The sequence below is a fragment of the Oncorhynchus keta genome, chromosome 34 (assembly GCF_023373465.1).
Source record: "Oncorhynchus keta strain PuntledgeMale-10-30-2019 chromosome 34, Oket_V2, whole genome shotgun sequence".
Lineage (NCBI taxonomy): Eukaryota > Metazoa > Chordata > Actinopteri > Salmoniformes > Salmonidae > Oncorhynchus > Oncorhynchus keta.
The window spans coordinates 17,349,146-17,369,145 of NC_068454.1; the positions used below are offsets into that span (position 1 = coordinate 17,349,146).

Here is a 20,000-nt window from a genome sequence, read left to right on the forward strand (position 1 = left end):
TGCACAGGCCATGGGATAGACATGCTCCCACACACCCAGATATACACCACTTTGCAGAAATGTGTGTGTGGGCCTGGGTGTGTGCATGAGAAAGTGTCTGGGAGGCATTGTGAGAGTGTGTGTGTGTGTGTGTGTGTGTGTGTGTGTGTGTGTGTGTGTGTGTGTGTGTGTGTGTGTGTGTGTGTGTGTGTGTGTGTGTGTGTGTGTGTGTGTGTGTGTGTGTGTGTGTGTGTGTGTGTGTGTGTGTGTGTGTGTGTGTGTGTGTGTCTCTGTCTAAGGGGTTGATCTAGTGGCAGCTGTAATAATAATACATTTAATCAGAAGTCCATGGGATTTCAAAATATAGTGGTCTGGGCTCAAAATATTCCTCTTCCTATCTTCTGTGCAGACAGACAGACAGACAGACAGACAGACAGACAGACAGACAGACAGACAGACAGACAGACAGACAGACAGACTAGGGAAGCAGAGACAGCACCACACACCTGCCATCCTTGGAGTTTGCACTGCTGCAGAACAAAGCAACATTTCTCCTCTGATGAAAGCTTCTTCTTGTCAGCTAGAGTGGTGTCCACTAGGTCTCTGTACCTAAGACATACACAGGACAGAAACCATCAGCACACAGCAAGTATACATCTTATTACATTGGATCAATACATCCATTACATCAAATAAAATCACATTTCATTGGTCACATACACATGGTTAGCAGATGTTATTGGTCACATACACATGGTTATCAGATGTTATTGGTCACATACACATGGTTAGCAGATGTTATTGGTCACACACACATGGTTATCAGATGTTATTGGTCACATACACATGGTTAGCAGATGTTATTGGTCACATACACATGGTTATCAGATGTTAGCGAAATGCTTATGCTTCTAGAACCAACATTGCAGCAGTATCTAACAGGTAATATCTAACAATTCCACAACAAATCTAATATCTAACAAATTCCACAACAAAACCTAATTCCACAACAAAAGCTAATATCTAACAAATTTCACAACAAAACCTAATATCTAACAAATTTCACAACAAAACCTAATATCTAACAATTCCACAACAAATCTAATATCTAACAAATTTCACAACAAAACCTAATATCTAACAATTCCACAACAAAACCTAATATCTAACAAATTCCACAAAAAAAACTAATATCTAACAATTCCACAACAAAACCTAATATCTAAGAATTTGCCTAATGGCATCGCTTAATGGTAAGGCTCGGATTGGGGCTGGTGATGGCACAGTCTGTCTGACCCTAGATTTGTGTCTCAGGCAGGTTATGAAGACCAGAACCACATATAGCAACTTTTCAGTTCTGGTGGGGCCTCTCGGATGACCCGCCCATTCAGAAACTAGAGGGGTCATAGGTTAATGGGGGTCAAAAGGCGGGCCAGCTCCGTAGCATCTGTTCCTATTGGTGTTGCCAGGGGCAACCACTGCTGTGAGAGGTCAGTTGGAAGAGGGGGAGGGATTGTTTTGGTTGAAGAGGATAAGGACACAGTGGGTCAGCTCTATATTGTGTTGTTAGAGACAGCCTTTGATCATTTGTGTTTGGTTGAAGAGGAGAAGGACAGAGTGGGTCAGCTCTATATTGTGTTGTTAGAGACAGCCTTTGATCATTTGTGTTTGGTTGAAGAGGAGAAGGACACAGTGGGTCAGCTCTATATTGTGTTGTTAGAGACAGCCTTTGATCATTTGTGTTTGGTTGAAGAGGAGAAGGACACAGTGGGTCAGCTCTATATTGTGTTGTTAGAGACAGCCTTTGATCATTTGTGTTTGGTTGAAGAGGGACACAGTGGGTCAGGACACATCATTTGTGTTTGGGTGGAGAGGAGAAGGACAGCTCTATATTGTGTTGTTAGAGACAGCCTTTGATCATTTGTGTTTGGGTGGAGAGGAGAAGGACAGAGTGGGTCAGCTCTATATTGTGTTGTTAGAGACAGCCTTTGATCATTTGTGTTTGGTTGAAGAGGAGAAGGACACAGTGGGTCAGCTCTATATTGTGTTGTTAGAGACAGCCTTTGATCATTTGTGTTTGGTTGAAGAGGATAAGGACAGAGTGGGTCAGCTCTATATTGTGTTGTTAGAGACAGCCTTTGATCATTTGTGTTTGGTTGAAGAGGAGAAGGACACAGTGGGTCAGCTCTATATTGTGTTGTTAGAGACAGCCTTTGATCATTTGTGTTTGGGTGGAGAGGAGAAGGACACAGTGGGTCAGCTCTATATTGTGTTGTTAGAGACAGCCTTTGATCATTTGTGTTTGGTTGAAGAGGAGAAGGACACAGTGGGTCAGCTCTATATTGTGTTGTTAGAGACAGCCTTTGATCATTTGTGTTTGGGTGGAGAGGAGAAGGACAGAGTGGGTCAGCTCTATATTGTGTTGTTAGAGACAGCCTTTGATCATTTGTGTTTGGTTGAAGAGGAGAAGGACACAGTGGGTCAGCTCTATATTGTGTTGTTAGAGACAGCCTTTGATCATTTGTGTTTTGGTTGAAGAGGAGAAGGACACAGTGGGTCAGCTCTATATTGTGTTGTTAGAGACAGCCTTTGATCATTTGTGTTTGGGTGGAGAGAACACTGGTAAGGGATGTGTGGACAACTTTAACAACATGAATAACATACAGTATATTAACACAGCTTGAGTCATGTGGGAGATTTTAAGAGAATAACTTGCGGGTTGAGTAATTTGTGGGGCCTTATGTCATTGGAAAAGCCAATTAAAAGGGTTGACATTCCCATTCTTCAGTTGACCAACAGATGTGCGGTGATCATACTAGCAATAAACAAGTTGTTATGCATTCTTTAGAGTCAGATAGTTACCCATATACACTTCTCTCTAAAGTTAGGATGCAGTGAAGGTAGGGTCAGCTCATCCCAGATCTGTGGTTAAGGTTGACTTCTCCCCGGAGTACATTATCCAGGTGGGTGCTGTACACTAGTGTACGCCCTAAGGTCTAATAACACACTCATAGTAGCCTTTATCCAATTACAGTTAGACTTCTCTGTGTGATCTGAACTTCCTCTGTGTCGCCAGCTGATGTGTGACCCAGAGTGCAGACAGACAGGCTGTCCCTGTGTGATGATGTCACAGAGCGTCCCTGTTAAATGAGGCAAACCTAATGAGCAGATGGTCGGAGACATAAACCACCCGTATTGTCAAAGTGTGTGTGTGAACTGTGTGTGTCTGTGTTAGTGGCGTAAGGTGGTTTAGAGTAGTCTGGAGAAGTCCTGTCCAGACAAAGCTGTACTGTGTTTCTGTGTATGTGTTCATGTGCGTGTGCGTGTGTGTTTGTGTTGGTGTGCATATTTCAGTGTGTGCAAAATATTTTTGAATTAGAGGAGTGGGTTCTCTCTGAACTCTCCCTTACAATCTCTATGTAAGCTAATGTCCAGGCCCACATACAGCACTACGGTGTCCCCCAGGACTCATAAAACACAAAGGACCTCTGTAAACCCACAACCTCACCTGTGCGGCTATGAACACTATCAATTGCCTCCAATTTTACAAGACTGAGGAGGGCTGTGTTGTATGGAGTCAACTAGGTTGAAAGCGTACCTTTGATATGAGTTTAAATAGGGGGCAGAGAGGGTCTGGGGGGGGCCCAACTTGACCAGGGGCCCATAAGTTGCCCCCAAACACTGAGTGTCATAAATTAAATAAAAGTAGGATGGTGATGTCTGTACTCTAACCCTCTCTAACCCACTCTAACCCACTCTAACCCACTCTAACCCACTCTAACCCTCTCTAACCCTCTCTAACCTTCTCTAAGCCACTCTAAGCCACTCTAAGCCACTCTAAGCCACTCTAACCCACTCTAACCCACTCTTACCCTCTCTAACCCTCTATAACCCTCTCTAACCTTCTCTAACCTTCTCTAACCCACTCTAACCCTCTCTAAGCGACTCTAACCCACTCTAACCCTCTCTAACCCTCTCTAACCCTCTCTAACCCTCTCTAACCCACTCTAACCCTCTCTAACCCACTCTAAAGCCCTAATGGCTCATCACATGACACTTCACAGGATATTAGTGTAGCTTACAGGCTTGCTAACTAGCCAAGGGTTCTTCATCCACAGTGAGTTCCGTTGGAATTTAAAGGTATTGGTCACTGATTACACAAAAGAGACTATTGCACTATGTCCTGATTGTGGTTTCAACCAGAAACCTTAGAAGAAATAAGTATATCTTGACTTCAGTAAATCCAATAATAGCAACTTTACTTCCACAATCCAATAACTGACTCCTGACCTGAAGGACATCAGAAATCAATAAAAGGGGGCAGGTTTACAAGAGTGCAAAGTTCAAGTGGTATTATCTGACCTTACACAGTGCTGGAATATAAACCTGTCCACAAAAAACATACTGTATCAGAAATGACAAATAAAAGCAACAATAAAATAGATTAAACCATAAATCAATGCAGCTGAGCAGTCCATACTAATGGAACTTAGATATCTGAAGTCTGCATTGTATTTCACCTCCGCACTTGATTAACCTCCCTCCCTGTATCCATTCATTCATTCTAAACGTGTGTGTTGAGACCCGGGGGTGGAGAGAGAGAGAGAGAGAGAGAGAGAGAGAGAGAGAGAGAGAGAGAGAGAGAGAGAGAGAGAGAGAGAGAGAGAGAAGAAGGGCACAGGTCAGGGTGAATGGACTTGGAGTATAAACACATGTGCGCACAGAAAAAGACATGTGCACGGCTGCATGCATGCACATACACACAAACATACAAAATATACACATACACACATACACACAAAATGTACACATACAGTGCCTTCGGAAAGTATTCATAACCTTTGACCACATTTTGTTCTTTTACAGCCTTATTCTTGAATATATTAAATATGTTTTTACCTCAGCAATCTACACAAAATACCCCATAATGACAAAGTGGAAACAGGGTTTCATTATTTTTTGCAAATGTATACAAAAACAAAAAACAGAAATACCTTATTTACATAACTATTCAGACCCTTTGCTATGAGACTTGAAATTGAGCTCAGATGTATCCTGTTTCCATTGATCATCCTTGAGATGTTTCTGCAACTTGTTTGGAGTTCACCTGTGGTAAATTTAATTGATTGGACATGATTTGGAAAGTCACACACCTGTCTATAGAAGGTCCCACTGTTGACAGTGCATGTCAGAGCAAAAACCAAGCCTTGAGGTTGAAGGAATTGTCCGTAGAGCTCTGAGACAGGATTGTGTCGAGGCACAGATCTGGGGAAGGGTCCCAAAACATTTCTGCCCCATTGAAGGTCCCCAAGAACACAGTGACCTCCATTATTCTTAAATGGAAGAAGTTTGGAAACACCAAGACTCTTCCTGGAGCTGGCCACACAGCAAACTGAACAATTGGGGGAGAAGGGCCTTTGTCAGGGAGATGATCAAGAACCTGACAGTCACTTTGACAGAGCTCTAGAGTTCCTCTGTGGAGATGGGAGAACCTTCCAGAAGGACAACCATCTCTGCAGCACTCCTCCAATCAGGTCTTTATGGTAGAGTGGCCAGGCAGAAGCCACTCATCAGTTAAAAGCACATGACAGCCCACTTGGAGTTTGCCAAAAGACACCTAAAGACTCTCAGACCATGAGAAACAAGATTCTCTGGGTCTGATAAAACCAAGATGGAACTCTCTGGCCTGAATGCCAAGCGTTACGTCTGGAGGAAACCTGGCATCATCCCTACAGTGAAGCATGGTGGTGGCAGCATCATGCTTTGGGGATGTTTTTCAACGTCAGGGACTGGGAGACTTGCCATGATCAAGGGAAAGATGACCAGAGCAAAGTACAGAGAGATCCTTGATGAAAATCTGCTCCAGAGCGCTCAGGACCTCAGACTGGGGCAAAGGTTTACCTTCCAACAGGACAACAACCATAAGCACAAAGCCAAGACAATGCAGGAGTGGCTTTGGGACAAGTCTCTGAATGTCCTTGAGTGGCCAAGCCAGAGCCCGGACTTGAACCTGATTGAACATTTCTGGAGGGACCTGAAAATAGCTGTGCAGCAACACTCCCCATCCAACATGACAGAGCTTGAAAGGATTTGCAGAGAGGAATGTGAGAAACTCCCCAAATACAGGTGTGCCAAACTTGTAGCGTCATACCCAAGAAGACTCAAGGCTGTAATCACTGCCAAAAGGTGCTACAACAAAGTACTGAGTAAATGATCTGAATACTTATCTAAATGTGATATTTCAGTTTTAATTTTAATGCATTTGCAAAAATGTCTATAATCTGTTTTTTTCTTTGTCATTATGGGGTATTGTGTGTAGATTGATGAGGAAACAAACCATTTAATACATTTTAGAATAAAGATGTAACGTAACAAAATGTGGAAAAAGTCAAGGGATCTTGAATCATTTCTGAATGAACTGTGTGTGATCACATCCTCATGGACTCACATCCTTACATCCATCTGCAACGACACAGACACACAACTTGTTCAAAAAGCAAAGCTCAACAGGAGGAGCCTCATAATGAGGTCTTAAAGTCTCCTAGCTGACTCAATTCTGACTTTTCGAAATGTGTTTTGAAAATGGTATCATCCCTTCAACTGGGTACAAAGTTATCATTAAACCAATCCCAAAGTCATCAAAGAATGATCCAGGGGTCCCATTAAATTACAAACGCATCAGCATTATTAGCACAGTCCGCATGTCATACTCTGGGATGCTAAACAACAGGTTGACTCAGAATTACTTGTACATGAGCAGATTGGGTTTCATTAAACATGCCTTGTATAGATTTACACTGCACTCAGAAAGTATTCCCACCCCTTGACTTTTTCCACATTTTGTTGTGTTACAGCCTGCATTTAAAATATATTCAATTTATGGCAAGCCTAAACAAGTTCAGGAGTAAAAATGTGCTTAACAAGTAACATAATAAGTTTCATCGACTGACTCTGTGTCCAGTAATAGTGTTAAGGATTAGCCCCTATTTAAGAAAGAAAATCTTTGCCTAAAATGACATACTCAAATCTAACTGCCGGTAGCTCAGGCCCTGAAGCAAGGATATGCATATTCTTAGTACCATTTGAAAGGAAACACTTTGAAGTTTGTGGAAATGTGAAATGAATGTAGTAGAATATAACACAATAGATCTGGTAAAAGATAATACCAAGAAAAAAACAACCGTTCTTTTGTATTTTTTTTACCATCATCTTTGAAATGCAAGAGAAAGGCCATAATATATTATTCCAGCCCAGGTACAATTTAGATTTTGGCCACTAGATGGCAGCAGTGTATGTCTAAAGTTTTAGACTGATCCAATGAACCATTTAATTTCTGTTCAAAATGTTGTATCAAGACTGCCCAAATGTGCCTAATTTGTTTATTAATAACTTTTCATGTTCAAAATTGTGCACTCTCCTTAAACAATAGCATGGCATTTTTTCACTGTAATAGCTACTGTAAATTGGACAGTGCCGTTACATTAACAAGAATTTAATCTTTCTGATAATATCTATGTTCTGGTAAATGTTGTGTTACTTACAACCTCATGCTAATCGCATTAGTCTACGTAAGGTCAACCGTCATGCAGGGGACCCGCTGATCCCGAAGAAGTTCTTAACATTATTTTTTTAATGACTACCTCATCTGTGAACCACACACATATATGTATGTAAGGTACCTCAGTAGAGCTGTGAATTTCAACCACATTCAACCACAAAGATCAGGGAGTTTTTCCAAAGGCTCGCAAGTAAAGGGAAAGGGGAAGGGAAGGGCACCTATTGGTAGATGGGTAAAAAAGCAAACATTCAATATCCCTATGATCATGATGAAGTTATTAACTACACTTTGGATAGTGTATCAATACACCCAGTCATACAGACATCCTTCCTAACTCAGTTGCCGGAGAGGAAGAAAGACACTCAGGGATTTTACCATGAGGCCAATGGTGACTTTAAAACAGTAACATGGCTGTGATAGGAGAAAACTGATGATGGATCAACAACATTATAGTTACTCCACAAAACTAACCTAATTGACAGAGTGAAAAGAAGGAAGCCTGCGTAGAATAAAAAGAATCCAAAACATGCATCCTGTTTCCTAAAGGCACTAAAGTAATACTGCAAGAAATGTGGCAAAGCAAATGAACTTTTTGTCCTGAATACAAAATGTTTTGTTTGGGGCAAATTCAATACGACACATTATTGAGTACCGTGCTCCATTTGTTCAAGCATAGTGGTGGCTGCATCATGTTATTGGTATGCTTGTAATGGTTAAGGAGTTTTTCAGGAAACAAAATGGAATGTAGCTAAACACAAGCAAAATCCTAGAGGAAAACCTGGTTCAGTCTGCTTTCCACTAGACATGGGAGATTAATTCACCTTTTAGCAGGACAACCTAAATCAAAAGGCCAAATCTACACTGGAGTTGCTTACCAAGAAGACAGTGAATGTTCCTGAGTGTACGAGTTACAGTTTTGACTTAAATCTTCATGAAAATCTATGGCAAGACTTGAAAATGGTTGTCTGGCAACGATCAACTGTCACGCCTGCTCCCTGTCCAGCTCCTGCGCTTGAAGTAGCCGGTCTACTAACCACCGGTCCTGGCAACCCCCATTACGCGTTCATGTCAACCATCATTATGCACACCTGCATCCCATCTTTATGCACACCTGCTCCTCATCGTTATGCACACCTGAACTTCATCATTCCCATGATTACTTCCCCTTTATTTAGCCCTCAGTAGCCTCAGTCTTCAGGCAGTATTGGTTTTGTTTCCGTTCAGTAAGCTTGTCCTGTTTTGAATATTCTTCATGTTTCTTATTATGAAACTCACCTTCTGCACCTGTGCTTTCCCAAACTTTGTTTGCCCTTTTGGTGAATGACTTGGCCCAGCAAATCAAGCACGCTAACCTAGGAGTTAAATTATATGACACGACCCTGGGGATACGATTGTATGCAGATTATGTTGTCGTCCTTGCAGAGAGTGAGTTTGATCGACAAGGTATGTTGAACACTGTCAATCTCTGGTGTACAAAATGGAGATGATTAACCAAGATAAACCCAGGTAAAACCCAGATTAAGAGTAAACTAAGAAGTATTCATACCTGATCACACAGATTTTTATTTTATTTTATTTTGTAATTTTGGAACAATGCCCCTAAACTACACTTGCTCATATACGAGTTGCATATTGAGTTGCACCCTCTCAGAACAGGGGCATGGATTCTACGAGGTGTCGAAAGCGTTCCACAGGGATGCTGGCCCATGTTGACTCCAATGCTTCCCACAGTTGTGTCAAGTTGGCTGGATGTTCTTTGGGTGGTGGACCATTCTTGATACACACAGGAAACTGTTGAGCATGAAAAACCCAGCCGTGTTGCAGTTCTTGACTCAAACCGGTGAGCCTGGCACCTACTACCATACCCCGTTCAAAGGCACTTAAATCTTTTGTCTTTCCCATTCACCATCTGAATGGCACAGATACACAATCCATGACTCAATTGTCTCAAGGCTTAGAAATCCTTCTTTAGCTTGTCTCCTCCCATTCATCTACACTGATTGAAGTGGATTTAATAAGTGACATCAATAAGGGATCATAGCTTCCACCTGGATTCACCTGGTCAGTCTATTTCATGGAAAGATCAGGTGTAAATCATGTTTTGTACACTCCGTGTATATACCTTAATTCCTTTTTGATGAATGTATGACCTTTGAGGAGGGTATAAAGACCGATAACGGATTGTGCAGGTAGAGCATTGGAGTCATCTTAAAATCTGTATAGACCTTGGCTATCGTACATATTCATAGCTCTATAATTCATATATATATCTCCAGACCTGACTGCCCTCGACCAGCACAAAAACATCCTGTGGCGGACTGCAATAGCATCGAATAGCCCCCGTGATATGCAACTGTTCAGGGAAGTCAGGAACCAATACACGCAGTCAGTCAGGAAAGCTAAGGCCAGCTTCTTCAGGCAAAAGTTTGCATCCTGTAGCTCCAACTCCAAAAAGTTCTGGGACACTGTGAAGTCCATGGAGAACAAGAGCACCTCCTCCCAGCTGCCCACTGCACTGAGGCTAGGAAACACGGTCTCCACCGATAAATCCATGATTATCGAAAACTTCAATAAGCACTTCTCAACGGCTGGCCATGCCTTCCGCCTGGCTACTCCAACCTCGGCCAACAGCTCCGCCCCCCGTAGTTCCTCACCCAAGCCTCTCCAGGTTCTCTTTACCCAAATCCAGATAGCAGATGTTCTGAAAGAGCTGCAAAACCTGGACCCGTACAAATCAGCTGGGCTTGACAATCTGGACCCGCTATTTCTGAAACTATCTGCCGCCATTGTCGCAACCCCTATTACCAGCCTGTTCAACCTCTCTTTCATATCGTCTGAGATCCCCAAGGATTGGAAAGCTGCCGCAGTCATCCCCCTCTTCAAAGGAGGAGACACCCTGGACCCAAACTGCTATAGACCTATATCCATCCTGCCCTGCCTATCTAAGGTCTTCGAAAGCCAAGTCAACAAACAGGTCACTGACCATCTCGAATCCCACCGTTTCTCCGCTGTGCAATCTGGTTTCTCACGGTGCACCTCAGCCACACTCAAGGTACTAAATGATATCATAACCGCCATTTACTGTGCAGCCGTCTTCATCGACCTCGCCAAGGCTTTCGACTCTGTCAATCACCAAATTCTTATCGGCAGACTCAACAGCCTCGGTTTTCGGATGACTGCCTTGCCTGGTTCACCAATTACTTTGCAGACAGAGTTCAGTGTGTCAAATCAGAGGGCATGCTGTCCGGTCCTCTGGCAGTCTCTATGGGGTGCCACAGGGTTCAATTCTCGGGCCGACTCTTTTCTCTGTATATATCAATGATGTTGCTCTTGCTGCGGGCGATTCCCTGATCCACCTCTGGACACCATTCTATATACTTTCGGCCCGTCATTGGACACTGTGCTATCAAACCTCAAACGAGCTTCAATGCCATACAGCACTCCTTCCGTGGCCTCCAACTGCTCTTAAACGCGAGTAAAACCAAATGCATGCTTTTCAACCGATCGCTGCCTGCACCCGCATGCCCGACTAGCATCACCACCCTGGATGGTTCCAACCTTGAATATGTGGACATCTATAAGTACCTAGGTGTCTGGCTAGACTGCAAACTCTCCTTCCAGACTCATCAAACATCTCAATCAAAAATCAAATCCAGAATTCCGCAACAAAGCCTCCTTCACTCACGCTGCCAAGCTTACCCTCTGACTATCCTACCGATCCTCGACTTCGGCGATGTCATCTACAAAATGGCTTCCAACACTCTACTCAGCAAACTGGATGCAGTCTATCACAGTGCCATCCGTTTTGTCACTAAAGCACCTTATACCACCCACCACTGCGACTTGTATGCTCTAGTCGGCTGGCCCTCAACATATTCGTCGCCAGACCCACTGGCTCCAGGTCATTTACAAGTCCATGCTAGGTAAAGCTCCGCATTATCTCAGTTCACTGGTCACGATGGCAACACCCATCCGTAGCACGCTCCAGCAGGTGTATCTCACTGATCATCCCTAAAGCCAACACCTCATTTGGCCGCCTTTCGTTCCAGTACTCTGCTGCCTGTGACTGGAACGAATTGCAAAATCGCTGAAGTTGGAGACTTTTATCTCCCTCACCAACTTCAAGCATCAGCTATCCGAGCAGCTAACCGATCGCTGCAGCTGTACATAGTCTATAGGTAAATAGCTCACCCTTTTCACCTACCTCATTCCCATACTGTTTTTATACTGTTTTTATTTATTTACTTTTCTGCTCTTTTGCACACCAATATCTCTACCTGTACATGCCCATCTGATCATTTATCACTCCAGTGTTAATCTGCAAAATTGATTATTCGCCTACCTCCTCATGCCTTTTGCACACATTGTATATAGACTGCCCATTTTTTCTACTGTGTTATTGACTTGCTAATTGTTTACTCCATGTGTAACTCTGTGTTGTCTGTTCACACTGCTATGCTTTATCTTGGCCAGGTCGCAGTTGCAAATGAGAACTTGTTCTCAACTAGCCTACCTGGTTAAATAAAGGTGAAATAAAAAATAAAAAATAAAATGTGTCCTTTTCTGAACTTCTGAAATCTGGGGTTTGAAAGAATCCTAAACAGCAAACTCTTTCAGAATAGAGCCATACAATGTTTTCTGTGAGTGCATACGTTTTCCCCAAGCCTAGCAATTGAAGAAGACATGGGTTGTAGCCCTGTGAAGTAAGACAGAGGGGTGAAATGATGAGGTTATGGAACCGTCTTATCAATATGCCAGAATAACAAAAAAGGTTTTCAACTGGGATAAAACACACAATTACAATTACTCAATGCCACATTTCAGGAAGCTGATCTACAACACATATTTAGAAATATGTTATCAATCTAGAAGTGTTTAGAAACATATTATATTCTTATTTACAATAAAAGTGACTCCAAAATAACACAATACATTATTAACCATTTATTTTTATGGTGCACAAATCTGAAACAGACAGACAGACAGATACAGACAGACACTGAAACAGATAGAAAGATAGACAGACACAGAAACAGGCAGTCACAGAAACAGGCAGACAGAGAAACAGGCAGACAGAGAAACAGACAGACAGAGAAACAGACAGACACAGAAACAGACAGACACAGAAACAGACACATTCACAGAAACAGAGAGAAACAGAAACAGACAGTCAGAAACAGACAGAAACAGAAAGAAAGATAGAGACAGACAGAAACAGACAGACACAGAAACAAACAGACAGAAACAGAAAGAAATATAAACAGACAGACAGAAACAGACAGACACAGAAACAAACAGACAGAAACAGAAAGAAAGAAACAGACAGACAGAAACAGACAGACACAGAAACAGACAGACACAGAAACAGACACAGTCACAGAAACAGAGAGAAACAGAAACAGACAGACAGAAACAGACAGACACAGAAACAGACAGACACAGAAACAGAGACACAGAAACAGACACAGTCACAGAAACAGAGAGAAACAGAAACAGACAGTCAGAAACAGACAGAAACAGAGAGAAACAGAAACAGACAGACAGAAACAGACAGACACAGAAACAGACAGACACAGAAACAGACACAGTCACAGAAACAGAGAGAAACAGAAACAGACAGTCAGAAACAGACAGAAACAGAAAGAAAGATAGAGACAGACAGAAACAGACAGACAGAAACAGACAGACACAGAAACAAACAGACAGAAACAGAAAGAAAGAAACAGACTGACAGAAACAGACAGACACAGAAACAGACAGACACAGAAACAGACAGACACAGAAACAGACACAGTCACAGAAACAGAGAGAAACAGAGAGAAACAGAAACAGACTGACAGAAACAGACAGACACAGAAACAGAGAGAAACAGAAACAGACAGACACAGACACAGAAACAGACAGACACAGACACAGAAACAGACAGACACAGACACAGAAACAGACAGACACAGACACAGAAACAGACAGACACAGACACAGAAACAGACAGACACAGACACAGAAACAGAGAGAAACAGAAACAGACAGACACAGACACAGAAACAGACAGACACAGAAACAGACAGACACAGAAACAGACACAGTCACAGAAACAGAGAGAAACAGAAACAGACAGTCCGAAACAGACAGAAACAGAAAGAAAGATAGAGACAGACAGAAACAGACAGACACAGAAACAGACAGACACAGAAACAGACAGTCAGAAACAGACAGAAACAGAAAGAAAGATAGAGACAGACAGAAACAGACAGACAGAAACAGACAGACACAGAAACAGACAGACAGAAACAGACAGACACAGAAACAAACAGACAGAAACAGAAAGAAAGAAACAGACAGACAGAAACAGACAGACATACAAAGAAAGATAAACAGACAGACAGAAACAGACAGACAGACAGAAACAGAAAGAAAGATAAACAGACAGACAGACAGACAGACAGACAGACAGACAGACAGACAGACAGACAGACAGACAGAAACAGACACAGAAACAGAAACAGACATACACAGAAAAAACAGACACAGCAACAGAAAGAAAGAAAGAAACAGACACAGAAACAGACAGACAGAAACAGACAGACACAGAAACAAACAGACAGAAACAGAAAGAAAGAAACAGACAGACAGACACAGAAACAGAGAGACAGACAGAAACAGACAGACAGAAACAGACAGTCAGACAGAAACAGACAGACAGAAACAGACAGTCAGACAGAAACAGACAGACAGAAACAGACAGTCAGACAGAAACAGACAGACAGAAACAAACAGACTCAGACAGACAGACACAGAAACAGCATCAGACAGACACAGAAACAGCATCAGACAGAAACAGAAACAGACAGAAACAGCATCAGACAAACACAGAAACAGACAGAAACAGCATCAGACAAACACAGAAACAGAAACAGACAGACAGAAACAGACAGACACAGAAACAGACAGAAACAGAAACAGACAGACAGAAACAGCATCAGACAGAAACAGAAACAGACGGACAGAAACAGCATCAGACAGAAACAGAAACAGACGGACACAGACAGAGACAGAATGACGAATAACATATTGCACACAGGTTATTCTGAGCCAAACTCTACAAAGGTAATGCAAATTGGCCTGGCACTCAGACAAGCAGCCAAAGGCTAGTATATTACCATCACAATTAGTCTGACCAACTGCCAACACACACACCAGACACCAACGCGCAAACACACACACCAGACACCAACGCGCAAACACACACACCAGACACCAACGCGCAAACACACACACCAGACACCAACGCGCAAACACACACACCAGACACCAACGCGCAAACACACACACCAGACACCAACGCGCAAACACACACACCAGACACCAAACACACACAGACACCAAACACAAACACACACACCAGACACCAACGCGCAAACACACACACCAGACACCAAACACACACACCAGACACACACACCAGACACCAAACACACACACCAGACACCAACGCGCAAACACACACACCAGACACCAACGCGCAAACACACACACCAGACACCAAACACCCCTTTGTGATGCTAACCTCACCGTCGACAATACACCCAATCTACCCCCCACACACACACGCACACACACACAAACACAAACACACACACACACCTCTCTACCAGGAATAATTCAATTACAACTCTGTCAACAACAGATTAGACTCTCCACTGGGCCTCCATCGAAACAACTATGGTGGAAGAGTAGAGACCGGCTGTATCCAGATCTGTCTATTATCCACCAACCGCAACCATCTGCTTCCTGTCTTTATGTTGTCCCTCACCTCAGATCTGTCTATTATCCACCAACCACAACCATCTGCTTCCTGTCATTATGTTGTCCCTCACCTCAGATCTGTCTATTATCCACCAACCACAACCATCTGCTTCCTGTCTTTATGTTGTCCCTCACCTCAGATCTGTCTATTATCCACCAACCACAACCATCTGCTTCCTGTCATTATGTTGTCCCTCACCTCAGATCTGTCTATTATCCACCAACCACAACCATCTGCTTCCTGTCTTTATGTTGTCCCTCACCTCAGATCTGTCTATTATCCACCAACCACAACCATCTGCTTCCTGTCTTTATGTTGTCCCTCACCTCAGATCTGTCTATTATCCACCAACCACAACCATCTGCTTCCTGTCATTATGTTGTCCCTCACCTCAGATCTGTCTATTATCCACCAACCACAACCATCTGCTTCCTGTCTTTATGTTGTCCCTCACCTCAGATCTGTCTATTATCCACCAACCGCAACCATCTGCTTCCTGTCATTATGTTGTCCCTCACCTCAGATCTGTATATTATCCACCAACCACAACCATCTGCTTCCTGTCTTTATGTTGTCCCTCACCTCAGATCTGTCTATTATCCACCAACCACAACCATCTGCTTCCTGTCTTTATGTTGTCCCTCACCTCAGATCTGTCTATTATCCACCAACCACAACCATCTGCTTCCTGTCATTATGTTGTCCCTCACCTCAGATCTGTCTATTATCCACCAACCACAACCATCTGCTTCCTGTCTTTATGTTGTCCCTCACCTCAGATCTGTCTATTATCCACCAACCACAACCATCTGCTTCCTGTCTTTATGTTGTCCCTCACCTCAGATCTGTCTATTATCCACCAACCGCAACCATCTGCTTCCTGTCATTATGTTGTCCCTCACCTCAGATCTGTATATTATCCACCAACCACAACCATCTGCTTCCTGTCTTTATGTTGTCCCTCACCTCAGATCTGTCTATTATCCACCAACCACAACCATCTGCTTCCTGTCCTTATGTTGTCCCTCACCTCAGATCTGTCTATTATCCACCAACCACAACCATCTGCTTCCTGTCTTTATGTTGTCCCTCACCTCAGATCTGTCTATTATCCACCAACCACAACCATCTGCTTCCTGTCTTTATGTTGTCCCTCACTTCAGCGTGACTGGACTGTTTCAATCTGTTGGTCAAGTCATTTACAACATTAATGAGTTAACAATAAGACACTTAGTTATAAGTAATATGGTACTTAGTTGATCTGGCAGTAATCATTAGCTCATCAGGATTCCACTGTTACTGCTTTAGGAGAAAAACCTGGTTTATCTTCAAAGACTAACATTCCACCATCACACACAAGGAGAAAATGTGTGTGTGGCTGTAATGTCCAGTCTTATTACTTTAGACAGGTAGACAGGGTGTGAAGTGTGTGTGTATCCCTGCATGCAGGAGAGAGTGAGAGAGAGTGTGTGTGATTGTTTGTGTGTGTGTGTGTGTGTGTGTGTGTGTGTGTGTGTGTGTGTGTGTGTGTGTGTGTGTGTGTGTGTGTGTGTGTGTGTGTGTGTGTGTGTGTGTGTGCGTGAGCGTGAGTGTTGTTCTGAATCCAAGATGGCGTAGCAGTCGAACGTCTTGTCGTGTCGTGTCCCTTGTATATATAGTTTAAAAAAAAATGTTAACATATTTTTCTTCGCACATCTTTTAAAACATTTTGTTAAACCTCAACTTCTAAATACTCTCCTGCAACCCGCCTCACCCAATGTAGCTCTTTTTTTCTCAAGTATTTATATCTACTTTGGATCCGGAACCCCTCAACTGAAGCTAGCCAGCTAGCTACCAGCTAGCTACCAGCTATCAGTCAGCAAACCATTGCTAGCGGTCTTCAGCTAACCGGTCATCAGCTAACCTTTAGCTCGGGAAGCTCTCGCCAGTTCGAACAACGCGACTCTAACCAGAGCATAACGGACCTATTATTTTTTATCCCCGGATTCCCACCGCAAACGGAACATTTTCAGCTGGATTCTTCACAACTAGCTATCTAGCTATCCGCAACCCCGGATGATTACTCCTGGGTAGCGTTTCCACCCACTTTTAGCTTGAAGCTAGCCCGGCAAGAGCTCCTGTGCTACCACTGAAGCATACTCCTGGGCTACAATATCCGGACCCACGACCGGTCTATCGATGTCATCGCATGAAGAGGAATAAACAGACTCACCCCATCGCGACTTTCTAGCCCTTGCTATCTCCTTGCTTGCTAATTCGGCCTGCTAACTGCTAGCTTGTTTAGCCCCGGTCCGCTAACTGCTACCTTGTTTAGCCCTGGCCTACTAACTGTTAGCTTGTTAGCACAGGCCTGCTAACCGTCTGAATCGCCGCGTCCCAAACACTCACTGGACCCATATTTACTTTCTATCTCTTTTCGATTTTTAATTTGTTTATACCTTCCGGTAACCTGCCTCACCCATTGTGATACGGAATCGCCATTATTTTTTATTTTTAGAACACACTCAAGAACCTCCAGAAGCTAACCAGCTAACTAGCTACAAGCTATTTAGTCATTGTTAGCCACTGCTAGAGGCTTTTACCTTTTGCACAGCCAGACAGTTTTTTAACCTGGATAACACTCGCCAGTCCAGCTTCCCTGCCCCATCCACCGCTGCCCCCCTGGACACTGATCACTTGGCTACATAGCTGATGCATGCTAGACTGTCCATTAATCACGGTACTCCATTCTGCTTGTTTATGTTTTATCTGTCGGCCCCAACCGCACTCAGGCTCTGTGTGCAGTTAATCCGACCCTCCCTGCCTAGCCAACGCCATTTTACCTGCTGTTGTTGTGCTAGCTGATTAGCTGTTGTTGTCTCACCTACTGTTTTAGCTACTGTTTTAGCTAGCTCTCCCAATTCAACACCTGTGATTACTGTATGTCTCTCTCAAATGTTAATATGCCTTGTATACTGTTGTTCAGGTTAGTTATCATTGTTTTAGTTTACAATGGAGCCCCTAGTTCCACTCTTCATATCCCTGATACCTCCTTTGTCCCACCACCCACACATGCGGTGACCTCAACCATTACAACCAGCATGTCCAGAGATACAACCTCTCTCATCATCACCCAGTGCCTGGGCTTACCTCTGCTGTACCCGCACCCCACCATACCCCTGTCTGCGCATTATGCCCTGAATATATTCTACCATGCCCAGAAATCTGCTCCTTTCATTCTCTGTCCCCAACGCTCCAGGCGACCAGTTTTGATAGCCTTTTGTCGCACCCTCATACTACTCCTCCTCTGTTCCGCGGGTGATGTGGAGGTAAACCCAGGCCCTGCATGTCCCCAGGCACCCTCATTTGTTGACTTCTGTGATCGAAAAAGCCTTGGTTTCATGCATGTCAACATCAGAAGCCTCCTCCCTAAGTTTGTTTTACTCACTGCTTTAGCACACTCTGCTAACCCTGATGTCCTTGCCATGTCTGAATCCTGGCTCAGGAAGGCCACCAAAAATTTCCATACCCAACTATAACATCTTCCGTCAAGATAGAACTGCCAAAGGGGGAGGAGTTGCAGTCTACTGCAGAGATAGCCTGCAAAGTAATGTCATACTTTCCATGTCCATACCCAAAACAGTTCAAACTACTAATCTTGAAAATTACTCTCTCCAGAAATAAGTCTCTCACTGTTGCCGCCTGCTACCGACCCTCCTCAGCACCCAGCTGTGCCCTGGACACCATTTGTGAATTGATTGCCCCCCATCTAGCTTCAGAGTTTGTTCTGTTAGGTGACCTAAACTGGGATATGCTTAACACCCCGGCAGTCCTACAATCTAAGCTAGATGCCCTCAATCTCACACAAATCATCAAGGAACCCACCAGGTACAACCCTAAATCTGTAAACAAGGGCACCCTCATAGACGTCATCCTGACCAACTGGCCCTCCAAAGACACCGCCGCTGTCTTCAATCAGGATCTCAGCGATCACTGCCTCTTTGCCTGTATCCGCTACGGAGCCGCAGTCAAACAACCACCCCTCATCACTGTCAAACGCTCCCTAAAACACTTCTGTGAGCAGACCTTTCTAATCGACCTGGCCCGGGTATCCTGGAAGGACATTGACCTCATCCCGTCAGTTGAGGATGATTTAAAAGTAACTTCCTCACCATTTTAGATAAGCATGCTCCGTTCAAAAAATGCAGAACGAAGAACAGATATAGCCCTTGGTTCACTCCAGACCTGACTGCCCTCGACCAGCACAAAAACATCCTGTGGCGGACTGCAATAGCATCGAATAGTCCCCGCGATATGCAACTGTTCAGGGAAGTCAGGAACCAATACACGCAGTCAGTCAGGAAAGCTAAGGCCAGCTTCTTAGGGCAGAAGTTTGCATCCTGTAGCTCCAACTCCAAAAGGTTCTGGGACACTGTGAAGTCCATGGAGAACAAGAGCACGTCCTCCCAGCTGCCCACTGCACTGAGGCTAGGTAACACGGTCACCACCGATAAATCCATGTTTATCGAAAACTTCAACAAGCATTTCTCAACGGCTGGCCATGCCTTCCGCCTGGCTACTCCAACCTCGGCCAACAGCCCCCCCCCCGCAACTACTCGACCAAGCCTCTCCAGGTTCTCCTTTACCCAAATCCAGATAGCAGATGTTCTGAAAGAG

At 43.7% G+C, this 20,000-nt stretch overlaps 1 protein-coding gene across 1 annotated transcript in view; it reads right to left on the reverse strand.

Annotated features, from left to right (window-relative positions):
• The window catches only part of LOC118366619 (unconventional myosin-XVI-like), a 332,663-nt gene that overhangs the window by 70,085 nt on the left and 242,578 nt on the right, over positions 1 to 20,000 (reverse strand). The window contains exon 28 of the mRNA XM_052493304.1: positions 486 to 588. Coding sequence (XP_052349264.1) covers positions 486 to 588 — 103 coding nt within the window. The remainder of the gene's footprint in view (positions 1 to 485; positions 589 to 20,000) is intronic.